At 39.4% G+C, this 17,870-nt stretch overlaps 1 protein-coding gene across 2 annotated transcripts in view; it reads left to right on the top strand.

The window, feature by feature from the left end:
- Positions 1 to 17,870, top strand: part of mapk8ip1b (mitogen-activated protein kinase 8 interacting protein 1b) — a 44,495-nt gene that overhangs the window by 20,593 nt on the left and 6,032 nt on the right. For both annotated transcript variants that reach the window (XM_085460407.1, XM_085460398.1), the window contains exons 3-6: positions 6,140 to 6,397; positions 10,715 to 10,796; positions 12,817 to 13,929; positions 15,859 to 15,934. In XM_085460407.1, the coding sequence (XP_085316533.1) occupies positions 6,140 to 6,397; positions 10,715 to 10,796; positions 12,817 to 13,929; positions 15,859 to 15,934 (1,529 nt within the window). The remainder of the gene's footprint in view (positions 1 to 6,139; positions 6,398 to 10,714; positions 10,797 to 12,816; positions 13,930 to 15,858; positions 15,935 to 17,870) is intronic.

Here is a 17,870-nt window from a genome sequence, read left to right on the forward strand (position 1 = left end):
GATTTAACAAAAAACGTATTTATGATTAAGTTTAGAGGTTTTAATAATTTTATAAATTATTTTGGTAATTGATCATAGAATCTTCTAATAAACAAAAGGTACAACAATTAAAACAATACCCAACAATCTACATAGTTTCAGTAATATAGAAGAGGAGCACTTTGGGCGTGGTATTTAGTTGTGCTAAAATGGCTAATGTGGCTATCAGATAATTACTACAAGTTAACATGTGCACCAGCCAGGGTAGCATTTATAATACTGGATTAATACTTCAGTGTTCTTAAAGTAGATGCTTTCCTCTTTAAATTCCTTTAGCTGTAAGTGATGGGAGGGGCTCTGTGCTTGTTGTGCCAGTTGGAGGAGGTAAAGATGGCAATTTTTAAAAAAATCATTTTTGTTGCAAACGATTAATTTAGTATTTAAACATTAGTTTTATTATCAGTTAATATCTGAGGTTTTTTGACAACCATAGTAGACACAAATTCAACAAATGGCATATCATCTTCCTCAGTATGCTGGAAGTGTAAATGTTCAGCTTTTTTTAAATGACATTAACCATAAGAACCTTATTAGCCACTGATTTGGTCTTTGTGTCCTTCTTTTCCACGTCCTTCTAATTTTGTTCAGTTTGTCATGTGAACTATGATGTGCTTGAAAACATTTCTTGTAGAATGTTTAACCATGGAAAACAGAAGCAAGGATCAAAGACTGAATCAGCTTGATGAAACAGACTGACATTCTTTATGTTTCAGCTGTAATCACAGACCTTAGGGGCACTGCCTTGTCTTTGCTTCTCATTTTAAAGTGCACAGAGTTTTAGAGGCCCAGTCTGTTTTAAAAATTTATGAGGAGGCAGGGCAGCTTTAGAATATTTGGTAGGGAGCCCTCACACACACACACACACACAGAGCTGAATTCATCAGTGATCTCATCATCCGATGGGAGACTGAAAATGTATCTGGTCTCATCAATAATGAACGGTCACATGGAAGGAACATCACACACACCAGACATGTGTGGTGCCTGCCTGAGTAGGGGGCCACAGAGGTGTGCACTGTGGTATTTGCTCGGTGGGTGGATGGACAGTGGGCTAACAACATTATAAGGACAGAAGTTTTCCACCTGACCTTTTAATCTTTAAGTTCAGGTGTTTTGAGTCCCATTGCCACAGGCGTATACCATCAACCACATAGCCATGTCTCCTCTGGGGCTTATTCAGTCCTGTAGCTTGGCTGATTAAAAATAGGCCCAAATTGGCCACCAGAGGCAGAAGTAAGCACAGATTGAAAGTAGTGTTAATAGTGGTAGGAACAAGATATTTTGTACAGTACTTCAAATAATTGATGGGACGGGATCCACCCATTCTCATCTGCTTATTCTTATCAGGGTCGCGGGGGGGTATCCCTGGTACCACAGGGCAAGATGCAAGGTTCACCCTGGACAGGTCCCCAGTCTGTCGCAGGGCTAACACAGGGAGACAGATGGGTGTGTTTTTTTTCCTTCTGTATCAGAATCTCTCTTTGATTTATATCTCTTTTTATTAGACTTGGGTAGAAAATATATATATTTTTCCATAATTTCCTGGCATTTTATTGGGGTATACAGTATATGATAATAAATATAAACTTAATATAAAAGGACATAAAAGCTGAGCTAACTGATATTAATCATTGTAGCTAACCACGTGCATTTCACCCATAAAGTCTCTGCCATCTGGAAAACAACACTCCTGCGCCTGAGGAGATGTCATGATCAACAAGATTGTAGGTATATTTTTGAAGAAATCCAAATTACCACCAAATAGGCCTGACTTGTTAGACTATTTAGGTGCTTTTATCCCAAAATGTTCTTCTCAAACAAAACTTCTGCTTCTTTTGCTCTTATGACAATGTAAATAAATAGATTCTTTGATTCATTTTTGTGGTGAACACACAAACATGAAACAAAAGTCACTTGTTATTCCACAGTTAAGAAGCTTCTGTTGAAGAAGACAGAGAAAATGGGCTTTTATCTAAATTAGTGTGCACATGGCTATTGTGAAGGGTTCTTGAAGGGTTAATGGAGAGCAGCTGATGTCCAGAATGAGACTTAAAGATATTTAGTGCTTCTGAGAGACATAAAGTGACAACATGCATTATAAAAATCAGTGAGAGAGAAAGGGAAGTGCTTTCATGCCCAAGTGTAAGGGTGAATGGATTTGATTAGGAGTCATTTGCTGTGTGTGGATGGCTGAAATGTCGTATGTCAGGGTGGAGTCAGATAGGATGGCCAGTTATATTTAAGTGACTGCAAAAACACACAAAAAGCAGCATCTACACACAGATTTACCACACATGGAGAATCAAGGCTTTGTATTATGTCTAGATTCTGCTTTATTTATATTAAATTCACTTGCTTAATGTAAATATTTGAAATGATTTATTTTTTTATTTTACAGAAACAAAAAGAGAAAAACCTTTTAGAGAAAGTTGGAAAAATCTGAGCTATTGAACTTCATAAAAAGGTGTCATGTCCCTTGTGTGTTATTTTAATTACTGATATTTGTAATGCACTGCAATGCACTTCAACAGTATTGTCTTAAAATATAAGGTGCCCATAAAAATGTTTTAAAGGTGAACCTGTATAAATAAGTATCAGTGAAACAGATCCCCTTAATCCAGAAGGGTAGAAGGAGAGTGATATACTGAGGGAGAGTGAGGACGGAAGCAATAGAAAATAAATGGAGCAATGAGAGAGAGAGGGAGTGAAAGAGGGTCTAGCAAAACACCAGTGGAGAAGCAGACCCATTTCCATGGCAACAGTGTTTCTCTCACCTACTGCACATGTCAAAGCTGAAAATACATGCAGTGTTGGCACTTATACACACACAAACACACACACGCACACTGCCCCCATGGATACCGCTCACGTCATCTCATCCACACATGGTAACAGTGGAGAGGAAGCTGCTTCATCAATGCAAACAGAAACAGGAGAAGCCCTGTTTGGCTCTGCTACTGTTAATAAAGAGCAACTGATATGACAGCAGTGTTCTGATATTCAGCCTTGTGCTTACCTTTATGTATTCCCATTGACATGAACAGACGCTTACAAGGCCCGACCCTCTCCTGCATGATTCATTTAAGCCAAATTGATATATATATATATAGATATCTATCTATCTGCTCGTTTGTTAATAAAAATGAAATAAAATGCAATACTTTACTGTATTTTATAAGAGCAGAGTGAAGCCAAAACTCTGGATTTGACAAACACATACAGGTCCTTTCAAAGTCGGCGTGGTTCAAATGTTCTCTTTCTATATTTTATTTTTCTGGCATTCGGTTTGCAGCTGAGCAGTACGTTTGGGGTGATTTGACATTTTCAGTCTTTCCTTGTGTTTCCCCTGCTCCGGCTGCTCTGATTGGGAGAAAGAAGAGCATCACGTCTTCAAGGCAGCATCATTTCCTTAGTCACTGATCCCCTTGTCTCCTAGCAACAGGGGGCAGGGCTCTTCAGAGTCCAGTAATAATTTCTCATCATAAACAAGAAGAGGAGAAGAGCATTTGCAGGCTCCATTAGGAGGCATTGATTTTTAGCAGGTGAAAAGGTGAAGTGAAGGAGAGTGAGGGTAGACAAAAGAAAAATATTGGTGGGAGGATTGTTGTTATTAGACACAGACAGACACTGACATGACGTTGCTGCCCTACAACACAAACTCACTGCTCATCACATGCCACTTACAGGTGTTTGCAGTGTGTGTAAATGGTTGGTTGGATATGGCTGTAGATTAAAGATGACCAATTGATAATTGGATTGTTTAAGGAATAGATAGCTGGATAAATCATGACTGCATATGAACGATGAACAGTAGTGACCATGACAACACTAGCTGGGAAGAAGAGGCAGCGAAGGCTGCAGGCCCCAAACTGTGCCCTGCTTGATCACCGGTATTACTATAAGTCTATCCATAGTTTACAAAATTGACATCAAACTGTATTAAAAAAAAGCATCATTTTCCCATAATCTCTGCTGTGAAAAAAACACAGGTTTAAGACATCAACAACATCAGTTATTTATAAACAGTATAACTGTTAGACTGAATGATGAAAGGTGGTATATAGATGGGATGGGATAAATGCCAGCTAGACTGAAATGGATGGATGAATGAACAAGAATCGAATATAGAACATTAGACTGCTGGATAAATGGGTGGATAATAGATTGATGGAAGATTATTAAGTGGATAAGAGGATGGAAAGGTAGATAAGCATACAGATAGCTATGTAGCAGGAGTGGGCAATTAATTAACCGAGGAGGTCACATGAGAAACTGGACCTGTAAATGACTAAACCATATAAGTCTAATAAATGTGGACTGAGTATGAATGCAATTAGATGAACATTTTCCACTTTAGCTTTTGGCTGTTCAGCAAACCATTATAGCAGTCCTATTTCAAAGACAGGCAGGCTTCTTTCTTTCTTGGGAGTGAGAGACCTCTGGATATCTGGGATGAGTGTCTCACTGCATACAAATGTGCTTGAAGGCAACACTTAGCCAACAGAAATGAATTAACCTCCATTCCATTCAGCAACTGTTACCTTACAGTCTGCAACAAGTAAATTCGGTTAATAGGAGTGCTGTCTGTTACAACAAAGGTTTAAATCTTTACGATATTGGTTATAATACATTCCTGGTACTTGTGATTTCTCGGTGTATGAAGTATTTACAGAACAGTAGCTTATTAAATTATGGGTTTTTTTCTCTTCCTCACAGTTTCCTTTGTGAGGTTTGTTTCCTAAAATAGTTTAAGGTGACTGTGACTGTGTTTTGTATGGCAGCTGAGAATTACACCAGTGTTTCTCCTACCATTGCCTTGAGGGGGCGATCCAGTACTGCAGCCTCACCCCACAGTCAGCCTAGAGAAAACACCGTTAACTTTAATCTGGACTAGCACAGATGTTTAAAAAGAATATGACTTGGATCCAAACTAAATTTTATAGATGCTAAAACTGACAAAACAAATGAACAAACAAAAATGAATGAATAAATAAATAAAGGTTTGATAATACTATATTACTTAGTATCAAAAATAAATGTTATAGCATTAAGTTTAATTAGGTTTTAGTTCTAGAGCAACTATACTGTTTTTGTTTCATTTTGTTTTTTTGCTCATGTCTCTCAAATTGTAAAAACGAAATAGATTATTTTAGATTCATAACTTTAAATAACTCTAAATAACTTTTTTTTCTGATTGTGCTGTAGAAGGTGGCAGACCTCCAAAACAGTTGTTCAACATTGTTCATGTTCTTGTTTTATTTGCATTTGTTTTTTTACAGGTTTTTCTGTATGTGAGGCAAACAGAGAGCACTAAAGACTATAATAGGCTTAGCAACGACTTGCCATGTGCTGTGTGTGTGTCTGTTTTGTATGTGTAGCTGCAGGGATAGTGATGATAAGTGAAGCAGACTGTACTGTCCCAGTGCCCTCTGACTTACTGTCTCTCAAATGCTTTGCTTGTGTGTTGTTTCAGCAGCAGTGAATCTCTTCTTCTTTTTTGCCAACAAACTCATATCTTGCACACTGTGTATGATTAGCGTTAGAGTAAATAAATGTGCCTAATTTTCCAACTCTTGTTTTATGAATTGATTGTTTAGCCTAACGGAGTCATCGATTTTGAGAGGTTTCATCATCAAAGCAATTAACAAATTGATTCAATTGCAGTGCTGCACGAAAGGCCAGAGGTATTATATCTGTTTCTTTTGGGGGCGTGAATATTTTTAACAATTTCCTGTTTCCAGGGTCAATATCATGAATTTGTTTTGAAATTTTTGTACTAATTTTCTTAATAGAATAGGTTTCTTAGCTTTAAAAGTAAAAAGATAAAATAAGAAATAGCAGAGCAGATTGAGTTTTTACTCTAACCTCATTACTGCAGGTAAATTCTGTCAGGTAGAAAAGCTTGATGCTAGAAATAGTCCGTCTCAGCTTTAAACGGCACTGTGTGTTGGCAGTGAATGTGTTCCTGTTGAAGACAGAGTTGCTTCCAATTGGCTAGCTAAATCTCCTCATCCCATCCACATACACTCTCTCTCACTGTCTTCCTCTCTCTCTCTCTTCCCTGTCTTGACTGATGTCGGGCTTATTCCAATCCCTGCAGAGCCGTGTGAGACGAGGAACCAATAGCATGTCGGGGAAGGCGGAGCTAGGAGCAGTCGGCCAGCTTCAGGCAGAGATGCTGCATTTGGACCTCATCGATGGTGCTGACGGTTACCGCGGTGACAAAGAATCCTCGAAGGCGTCTGCAATTTCAACTCCGCCAGTCACCAAGGACCCTGCAGCACCTGTTACCATGGATACTTACCGGCCCAAGAGACCCACGACCCTTAACCTCTTCCCAATCGTGCCACGCACACAGGTATAGCCTGAATTAACCTTATCCTCTCGCTCTCTCACACACACACACATTCACTCACACAGTTAAACAGTTTGTGGCAGGTGGACAAATATTGATGAGTAATTCTGGAGGACTGTGGGAATGTTTCAGTGTTTTTCTTTCAGTGTTTTTTCACTCCACCTATATTGGAGCCTCCTCTCGCACAAATATTATGTTTGAAATTGTAAATATAACTGGATAACCTACTTGACATCACCACTGGATTCACTACAATTGCTTCTCTGACAGGATGTGTTTTCTCCACTGAACAATAGCCTCAACTGTCATTTCTTTTTTTCTATTGGTGCCCGTCTCTGTTTGCTTCAATGGCGCTTGAGCTCGTGACCATTCGTGTCTGTGTGTGTCTGTGTGTGTGTGTCCATGTAAATCAATCTAAGTGAGGACCAGCACTAAGAAGGAAGACATTTTAGGGTAGTTTTAGGCTTTAGTTTTGGAATGGGAACTAAAAAATGTAAAGTATCGATAAAGAGCAGCGGTGTAGCCATACAAATGTGTGCAACCATGTTCGGGTTTACTGCGACAGTGAAGGTGTGTTTAAAAAATGTATTTGCACTATAGAGCACACATTTAGATTTTTCTTTTTTTGTTCAGTAAAACCTATGAATTAAAAATTGAGCATTACAATCTGCTAATTAAGTTTTGATAATGACAGTGGTATAGTTATGGTTTGAGTAGGTGGTAGACATCAGAGTGAAAGATAGTGATGAGGGCTGAAGTACTTTGTTCAGATAAGGAAAACATTATGACTTGGATCAAAAGGTTATAAAAGCCTTGGTTGTCATGGTAAAGTATGAACTGATTTGGTTCAGATAGTGTTTGTAGTTTGTTAATAATTACTTATTGAGTTACTTGAAGTTGAGGTCCTCATCTTATTGTTTTCTTGACTCCCTCCTTTATATCCGTAATGATTACTAGACCAGGACATTCATCATTATAGCCTCTTGCTAATACGTTGATCTTCTTGACTTGAGGACAGTGTCCAAGTTCAAATAAGACACATCTAATGTGCACAAAATCAAAACCTTTAGCTAGCTCCAGGAGATGTTTCAACACCTGCACAAGCGTCACTGATGTTTCTTTCAGTTCTGGGAAGGAAAAGTAGCATGTAGTGAGTGGATTAGAACTTGTTAGGTGAAAAGAGCTTCAGAGAATATGGTTGGATGAACAATACAGATACTTTGCCTTATAACCGAACAAAATACTATAAAATGGGCTAAAGAGTCAGAAATAATGTTACATGATACATTACACTGTTAATTCAGATAATAAAGGATTTGTTGCCATGACTTGTTAATGTGATGGAATTAATTTGAGAGAAAAAAGGCAAAACCATGTCATTCAAGAAAACAAATTAAATCATTTTATTCATGTTTACATTTGAATTCTAGAAATATTTCCTTTGATTCACTGAAATGTAGAACTACCTCTATGTCATATACATAGTAATGTATACAGTGAGTGAGTTTGGCCTCCTTGAGTGCAGGCAGTCAGCGTGATCAGCCAAGCGTCTACAGCCTGTTTGCCTTTGCTTTGCACTTGATCTGGAAGCAAAGTCTGCTCTGCTCAGTGCTCCGCTTTGTTCCTGTAGGTTGTTTGAGCTGTCAAAAATGAAAAGTATAAAGGAAGTAATTGGTCTCAGTTATGTTTCAACTGGGGAAATCTTCTTGTCTATTCCAGCACTGTTCATTTTTACCTTTTATACAGCAACTAGAAAAAAAACATTTAAACCAGTGCTGAAATACTTTACTGTTGAGGTTTCTTTAAAAAGTTTAATACATGCAATGAAAGTGAAGACACAGATCAACAGGCTGCATTTTATACCAGATAAATTCATTAGCAGTTGCGGGTGTCGCGTTTTTACTTAGATACTTATTATTTAAAATACTTTTTGGTCATAAAAAATATCATCAGGTGTGATCAAGGAAATCGGGGTAATATTATGTTTTAGTAAAACGAAACACAAAACAAAATCTGTGTCTGAAATACCATCAAAATTGATAGATTGAGAAGATCACATGGCATTATAAAAAAAAAAACTGATCTGTCATCGCTGAAGTAGATTTATTAAAGTATTGTTCTGTTATTGAGACAGCATGGCTAAATCAGTTGAGGCAGAGGTGACAGTGAAGACTTTCACAGTGTGCATCCTTACACAGCAGGAATGAGACAGAAGATTTAGGATGATTTCCAGTCATTAATGTTTTTTCTCAGACCTTGAATTGTTAGAAGATGAGTAGGTTGTGTACACTGGGCGACTGTTTCCAGGTCAATGAGTGTGCAGAAATGCAAAAGTATACGGCATATTTGCTCTGCATCGTTTTGCAGCGAGTCCCATGTCTGAACAAAAGCATCTCTGATCAGCGTTAACACACTGAGGGTTTTTTCAAAAGCAGTATTTTTTAATCCAGTAATGTCAATAGTGCCACACATCGAGTCAGACTGTTAAGAGGTTGAATTTCATCATTTAAAAACCTTTTTTCCTTGTGCAGTGGTCAAATAAATGAGGTAAAATTAGTTTTCTTTACCCATTTTAAAATGAATAACCAGTTCTGATTCTGTCCACCTTTTAGTTGTTATAGTATTTGAAATATCGAGTAGTCAAAGATGCACAGTATAATAAATCTTTTGCAGTACTGAGGAGGGTGCTGCTTTACAGACTGTCTCCACTTTTGCTTCCCAATTGAAGTGATTCAGTGGGCAGAGAGACAGATGTCCCTCCGAGAAAGGATTAATCTAACTCTAATTACTTATCGGGCATGCTCCATATGTTGAAGTGCATGTGTGTTTGTGTGGCAGTGTGACTATAAGGAAGGTCTGCTTAGATACCAGCAAGAACAAGTAGCATGTTGTCATTTAAACTTGATTTATAAAGTTTCAAGCTGACCTGGTTTTAATAGCTAGCTCAATTTGCAATGAAATTCATGCAGAAAATCCAAATATGGCAGGGTGACACAAGATGCAGCTGTGATAGGCTGAGACAGCTGTCAATTAAGGCGCCCCATCTCATTCATTCAGCTTCCAAGGTCTCCAAACACTTCAACTTGGCAAGCTTGTGTTCTGTTGTATCAAATTCACACAGATTTTAGTCATGGACTCTGAGTCCTCAGATATATGCAGTTGTTTCCTACCTGCTGATTCACTCTTTACCATGGCAACAGCCCTGTCTCCGCCTGGTACACGTAGATGGAAAAGTGAGTCACACGTAGTGGGTGGACGGAGGAGGAAAAGATGTTATTTTGTGCGTGCTGTCGTCACAGGAGTTTCCAGCTCTCCATCTGTTAAAATCTCTGTTTAACTCTTCTGTTATCTACAACTGAGTGTTAAACCATAGTCTTTCTGTGGAAGCCGTTAAAATAAGCCACTGAGTCACAAAATATATCAGTCGTGATAATGATTAGATTCATAAGCGTGTTTGGCAGGTTTTGAATAATTCCTTTTAAAACCTATTTGGTGGCTAAATGCCAAATTTTCTGGAAACACTGCTGGCTTCTTCGGCCTATTCTAGATGCCATGATCAATTAGTTTATTGGTTGCTGCATTTTTATACATATATTTTAAAAAGAGATTAAAACATGGCTTAAGAACAACTTTAATATCATGCTGAGAAGTGTTTCAGTCACTGTGTTGTGACTGATTGTGGGTGTGGACTGGATGCACTGAGTTGTATTTAATTCAGCAGAGATGTCACTGTGAGCAGCCACACCCTTTATGATCTGTTCACCAATCACTGATAAGCTGCTCTTTAAATGACTCCTTTCATCAGTGACAATGATCAGCAACCTCTCTTTTTCTGTACTTATAAATGAAAGTGTCATATAGATACCACAAAGATGTTCATATAGATTTTTGTAACAAGGTTGATTTTGCTTTTATTCTTTCTTGATTTCCATATTTAGAAATGTATAGAAAGAAAGGAAACCTCACAAGTTTCATGACTTCAATCAGCAATTACCCCCCAAAACAGCCTAAAGAGGCTGTCTGACTGCGTGAGTGTGTTTCCCAGTGGCTTGTGTAAATGTCAGGTCCCTTTAAATGCACACCACGGAGCATGGACAAAAGAGTTCCTGCTCATTCAACAGAATAAAAGGTTTGTGTGTGCATGTGTGTATATGAAGTGAGAGAGAAGCGAGAGGAAGAGAGAGACACACACACTCACACACAGAGAAGTTGTATATGTTGTGTCAGGATCCAGAATTCAGTGAGCAAACCCATCTCTGTTCCTCTTTTATCCATCTGTTGTTCCTTCTCTCAACTTCCTTCCTCTTCTTCTTTTTTCAGGACACGTTAAACAACAACTCCCTTGGTAAGAAGTACAGTTGGCAGGAGAAGGTTTCAGGCTCATCCTCGCCCCTTAAAACAGGTGAGCTTCCCCACATCATGTTTATGAGTCATGTTTTAGTTTAGACACATTTTCTCATTTAGTTGATGGTAACTGGGATGTGCTGGACAGAATCCATTGTTGTGTTAGTAACATTCAGTCAGTGTCGGCGTGTGTGATTTGCATTGAGTCTGACAGCTTGTGTGTCCCTCTGAACCTTGGGGACACTGCTCAGCCTTGGATTAGCTGCTGGGACAAGTTGAGCTAGCTGAGGCTATGCTGTATATTGTGCGTGTTTGGAAGCCAGCTGAGGCTTAAAGCTAGCTAGAGGCTGTCATAGCCCATTGATGCTGTTCTTTGAAGAGCACCATCCAAAGCTAGAGTAACCAGATTCACAGCCAACAGTTAGAAAAACGTAAATATTAGGTGTTAAGTCGACCTTTTAAAGGCAAATCTGGGGAACAAGCTTCCAAATTCAGGCGAAATGAACTTTTATGTTCTATTCAAGTAATAGGGACAAACTTTAGAGCTTTTAAAGCACATTGTTGTGAGATGATGCCCTTTTATTCCATGCCCTATAAATTATATAAATTGAAATAATGGCAAGTGTTACAGTGTTGCTGTCTGGGTAGTTTGGTTTTATTTGGATTGGATTGAATTTCATTAGGTGTGACTGCGAGCACTATAGTCGATTTGTCATTTGATATGTCAGACTCACTGAACAAAACAAATGCAAATCTGTTTGCCAGATCATTGCTCGTATTCATGCTGCCCCGACGTCATGCCAGCGCATATTAGGAATGGCATAGGCACCGATCGGTTTTCTATCGCCCATTTGCTGGGAGTAAGGGCGCCCTCCGTTTGCGAGGTGCGCCTGGTGCTTGCGGCACAGGGAGGAGAGGGCGGGGCGGCGGGGGATTCTCTGGCTGGCTGGAGCAGCATCTAATAACCAACTCGCAAAATAAAAACAACCCAACAAACACGAAAACACCAGACATTATGATACAGACTTATAATTTGCACCAATGTTTTTTCGAAATTCTGTACGTGAAAAGTGAGCGCGAGAGCCCTCGGTGCGCCTGCTTACTGCTGAAGTCAAAGTAAAACTTTGTCATCTCCGCTACATACAGTACAGTAGGCTTCAGTTACAGCAGTGCAAGTAAACAAACAATATATATAAGAAGAGTAAGAAAATAAATATACACTTTAGGACTCGGGGTAAAGGGATCAATAACAATTAAAAATTTATATTTTCCAGTTTGATGATTTAAAGTCTCACACACAACCCGTCGAAAGGGGAGGGGCCCTGCTGCTTCCAAGTAGAGCACATTTCATTCATAATGTTGTAAATCCAAGCCCATTATGTATTCATGATTTGAATCCTGGGTTGTGTGAAATCCCAGAAATACACCTTAGACAAAGTCAATCTGTGAACTAAGGTTTAGGTCTATTAGGTTAATTGTGATGATCCTCGATATGGGGGATTTGTGTTCATACTGGAGTGCAAAATTAGAACCAGAGGGTGTGTTCGCCCAGGGCGCCAAACAGGCTAGGACCGCCACTGAATGAAAAAATTCTTTCAATTTTGCAGTGCTTCTTGTGTGCACAGCTTTAACATTTAAATGAAAATGAAACAGATTTAATTTGAAATCAGTCCTGTCCTGAATTAGCCCCTCTGTTATTTAAATACCATTTAAAATACTCGGGAATGATGTCTGAATCCCCTGCCAATGGATTATGACATAACACGTCAATCACCTTCTCCTGGCCACACTCTGAATTTGATGAGTAATGGGGATTTGGCTGTGTAATCCTGACATCCGTTACCTAACCATTTCTACTTTTCTCTCTTTCTGTGTGTGCTTTATTTTATCTGCCTGTGCATTCGTTGCCATGTCTGTCTTCGTGCATGTGTGCGCATTTGTTTGTCCATCATGTTTGCGTTTCTGCATCACGTATGTTTGCTCCGTGTGCGCGTCTGGGCTTTGCTTGTGCATCTGCGTCTGCATGTGTGTTTGCTTGGGTGTCTGCATGTTTCTGCTCACGCCCGCACTCCCTCTAGGTGACCTCACCCCTCCACGTGAGCACAGCTGTCTAAGCGACGAGGACAAGGTGCACGGTGGGGGAGCGCAGACCAAAGACCGCGGGACCTCCACCGACGCCCCCTGCAGACACAGTCACACCTCGGGACACTCGCACAGCTCATCTGCAGGGGCTGGGACACGGTCCAAGATTCAGGAGAAGCCACCGGCACCACCACCACCACAGAACTATACACCAGCTCCTCTATATCCTTCAGGGAAAGCGGATGGCAGTGGGTCCCACAGGGAGAGGATTAGATACCACACAGATGTTCATATAGAGCCAACAGAGGAGATCTATCTGACTCCTGTGCAACGTTCCGCAGATCCCCTGGAACCCCCCACCGTCCAGGACCGGCCTTTCCTCTCACAGCAGACTGAGCAGGGACGCATGTCCATTAGCTCTGACACAGAGGGACCACCTCCTTATCAGCCCCTCCCGGACCGGACCAACCCCTCCATCTATGAGGAAGACGAGATCTATGTCCCCCCACCGTCATACGCTTCCTGTGTAGAGTCCCTCATCACGCCACCTAGCATGGCTGTGTCAGCTCACTCCTCCCATGCACTGGACCTCAGCCTAAAGGGGACAAGTACAGGAGCTGGGGCAATGCTCAGGGCTGGGTCATCAGTTGAGTACGTTGATGCCACAGATGAAAGCTACTGTGGGGACGACGAGGATGTGGACAGGTTAATAATGGATGCAAAGATGAGAAAGGGAGGGGTAAAGGGAGCTGCCCCACCGAGGACTTCCATGAGCTCAGAGGCCAGCGGCCTGACATATGACTCAGTTAAATATACATTGGTGGTGGATGAACATGCTCAGCTGGAGTTAGTCAGTCTCCGGCAGTGTTACCAAGGCTACAGCGATGACAGCGACTCGGCCACCGTCTATGACAACTGTGTCTCGTCTCCATACGAGTCAGCCATCGGAGAGGAGTATGAGGAAGAGGAAGAGGAGCATGACCCTCGTATGGGAGGAGTGCGTCGAGAGGCCACAGCGTGCCTATCTGAGGATTCTACTCCAGAGGCGGACCTCCACTTCTCCAAGAAGTTCCTCAATGTCTTCATGAATGGGCGCTCTCGCTCCTCCAGTAAGTCTGGTAAAAACTCAATTCCAAACATAAATGGTGGCGATGGCTAGCATTTAGCTTTTGGTTTGTTTTTTTGTTGCGTAATAGTAGTAGTAGTAGTATAAAGACTTCTTGAAGAAACTCACTTTGGTTAGCAAATGTGGTCGTCTGACAGTGCTGATGGCAGTTTGGGGTTTTGTTTTTGGTTTTTTTTACATTTTTCCCTTTAATCCATTAACTACATTTCTGAGACTTGCTTGTAAATGCCAGGAAGTTTATCAGCACTACTGGCTGGTGCTCTGCCTAATTCTCTTTAAATATACACTGTCAGTGGTCTCTAGCCAAACTGGCAACAATTGCTATTCAAGGCTTAAAGCAGCGCAGCTGATGAAGCAAAGCCACAGGAATGTTCAGGAATCAAAATTTTGTCATACACTAAACACAGTCATCCACATGGCTGTCCTAACTGTGGAGTAATACAATACTAAGCCGTACTGATACACAGTATAACCATTGGCTATTACATTTACTATGTACTGTATTTGCAAAGCAGTAGTATTTTTTTTATTTATTTTAAAATTATGTCACTTCTGCTTTTAAGTCTCGAGAATAAAAGCAGTAGACTGGACATTTAAATTACCTGTTTAGTGAAAAGGTGCTCAGCCAGCTTGTTAAGGGGATGTGAGAAAACACACATCTAGAAAGAAGTTAGTGAGGCATTTGAAGTTCTAGACATAACACTTCCATAAAACTGTAAAACTTCCCAAACTGACTAAAGGCGCATTGCTTGATGTAATTTTGTGTCACTTCCACTGGAAGATTCATTCATTTTCAGTAGGAAGCAGAACAACAATGCACTGATTGTGAAATTCAGAAAATATCTACTCAGATATTCTACTGAGTATTAATAGCCTAGAAGAGACTTAGAAAGTCTAATTGAATTGTAAGTATTACCTGTTTAATTAGCTATTAACTACTACTTTTGTAGTAGTATTCCAACAGCACCCAATGCCCACTTATGTGGTTAAGTATTTAGCCGGGACAAAATTGATTTCTTGTGTCACCATATTTAGTCAACAAGGTTTATTTTATCAGAGATATGATATGATTTGTCAGATAAATCAGTGCTTTGCAAATGCTCAACATCTGTAAAACGACTGTAAAGTTTTGTTTTAACACAGTTAACTTTTAGTGAATTCCATTAAAACCTAAAAATGTTATCTAAGTTGTAAGATTTAAGAGTAAATTTGGACTATTTTGATGATAAGGGGTCTAAAGAATTAGAAATCTTGTGGGGACAATGAAGATCCCTTTGTCATATCTTATTAAAGCTGCAGGCTCTGTCTAAGAGATGTTGCTTAAACAGACTATCTGTGATCTCTCAATGAGAAAGAGCGCTGCACTGAGAGGGAGATGAGAATTCTCTGTTTGAGGACTGCAGGACTGATTCAATTGCTGTTGCCAGCCACACATTGACCCTCATCATAGTGTCTGTTAAAGAGCCAGCATTAATGGGCACAAGAGGCAATTCATGTTATGGAGACAGAGATTAGGAGATACGCGTGTTTACAGTATTTGCTCTAATAGTCCAGGCCGGTCTCTTGGAAGGGATCCATGTATTTTAGTCTCATTAGAAATGCTGCAGCAGTTTTTCTGAGCAGTTCAGGCAGCAGTCACAAAGGTCTCAGGGGAATGTAGGTAGAAATACACAATGCACGTTTGCTTCATGCCTGATTAAAGTGTGATTTATGTCTCAGAGAATGCATACATGTAAATGCTGCATCTCCTAATTATGTTCTCTGTGGTCTTTTTTGGACTTGTGTTACAAATTATAAGCCTGTGTCATTAATCTTTTTGCAAGCCTGACACAAAGGCTGACATTGCATACTGTTTACTTCCTATTTTAAAATAAATCTCTCTTGTTTTTTTGTCCTTTTTTTGGTATTCAAGGTGCAGAATCCTTTGGTTTATATTCCTGTATCATAAATGGTGAGGAGAAGGATCAGAGCCACCGAGCAGTCTATAGGTAATGACAGTTACACTACCATCCTCGCTGTAATCCCAACAGACATTGTAAAACCGTGAAAAATGACAGTATGTAGTGTGTGCTGTCACTTCTGTTGATTATGATGTTAATGAATTGTGAAAACCATAGTAAAGAAATGGGAAAAATAAGTCTTAGGGTTTGATATTGTAATAATGTTTAAAACTTGTGTGGATTGATGAAATAACACTGCGGTAATATCAAATGACACACTATGCTTATATTATCAATAAAGTGTGGCATTCATCTCCCAGTCAGTTACCGTTATAAACATTTGAGATTCTATTTTTCCTATCCAGCCTCTTATGTCTTTGGTCAAACAGACCAGATTGTGTAAGCAAAGATGATCACCTGAAGTATTAAATGCTTGGTGTTCATCTTTACTAATGAATCTTTCGTAGAAATGAGTAATTCATCCAGCAGCTTTCAGATAACTCAAATAAGTCAAACAGCATTTTTTTTTTAGAATGAGCCAATCTACAGGCATTTAACAGAAAGGTGTGTTTTTTAAGTGTTTTAATGATAAACCATCATCGCAATTTTTCCATCCTGACCTACTTACTTATTTATTAAAATAAATAAGTAGATTTTACAGCACATTTAAAACCAAAGTGCTTCAATAAAACTAAAAAAGGGTTCTTAAAACTCCCTGTACTCCCTGTTCTTTTAAGAAAAGATTTTAGTCTGCAGATTGTTGACTACAGCATTTATTTGTTTGGTAAATTTCCAATTTGTGTCAAAGATGAGGTTAGTTTAGAATTATATAACTTGTAATTTAATAGTATCAAAGAGCCCGGGTCATCTTCCAAGCACTCAGTTAAAAGTAGAAGGCCAAAGAGTATGACCTCAGTTTTGCATTAATTTAACTGGAAGAAACTGGGAGATCCTACTTTTTTATTATCCAAGAATGACGTAATTGTAACTGGGAAAAGAAAACTGAGACTTTCCTATAACTGCACCAGTTGCTTTCTGGGGTTTTTTTCTGTCATATGGAAGTTTTCACCACTGGAAAAAAATGCCATCCATAACTTGACATTTTGAGTTATTTTCTCCAAATTTTTAGTTAATAAGTTGACATTTCTTTGTTACCTGAAAACAGATGGCAGTGACACAGGCACACTCAACCTTGGGTAGTGATAGTATCCATGAGCTACCAGTGTAAACATGTACAAACTGCTGCGTGCTGATAATAACAGCATGCCTTTTAGCTAATAACGCAGAGATTTCATCATTTCTGAAACCATGCTGAAAGAACTCAGCAGTTGACTCAATCATGACCTACAGCTTCAGCTTTGGTAGCTAATGCCTTCCACCTTTTGCTTACAGGTAACAAGGAAATGACGTACCTTCACAGAGCTTCCTGATTGACTGAGCTACCTTAAAATCTTGAGTTATTTTCTTGAAATTTTAGCTTGGACATATAGCTCAAGATGTTGAGTTATGGATGGCAAAGAAAAAATATACAAATAAATTTAGTGGCGGAAATAAGGTATGTCAAACATAAGGCCCAGGGGCCAGATTCAGCCCAGAAAAGACTTCAGTCCAACCCAATGGATGGCTTTAGAAAAAGGGTAAGGAGGGTGTAAATTTTGGATTTGTAACTGTATTTGCATAGGTTTTACAGCTTTCCACAGTAATACAGACCTCCCCCATAGCCATTCATACTACATCAAAGTAAACAAGTAACATGTAAAACATGAAAATGACAAAAATTCCTTTTTTTTTTTCCTTTTTCTGATATTACTGTATTGGAGATTAAATTTGTGGTTAAATGTCTTTAGAAAGGGGAGTTTTTAGATCTGTCCCACTTAACATCAAAATGACCTGGATGTGGCCCACAGTGTAAAATGAGTTTGACAGGCCTTCTTTAAAGTGTCCTCACACTGTACATCAAATGGAAAAATACAGTGTTACTAAT

Source organism: Copadichromis virginalis, linkage group LG1 (genome assembly GCF_057382275.1).
Source record: "Copadichromis virginalis isolate Kocher_CV1m ecotype Utaka linkage group LG1, C_Virginalis_male_GT1.1, whole genome shotgun sequence".
Taxonomy (NCBI): Eukaryota; Metazoa; Chordata; class Actinopteri; order Cichliformes; family Cichlidae; genus Copadichromis; species Copadichromis virginalis.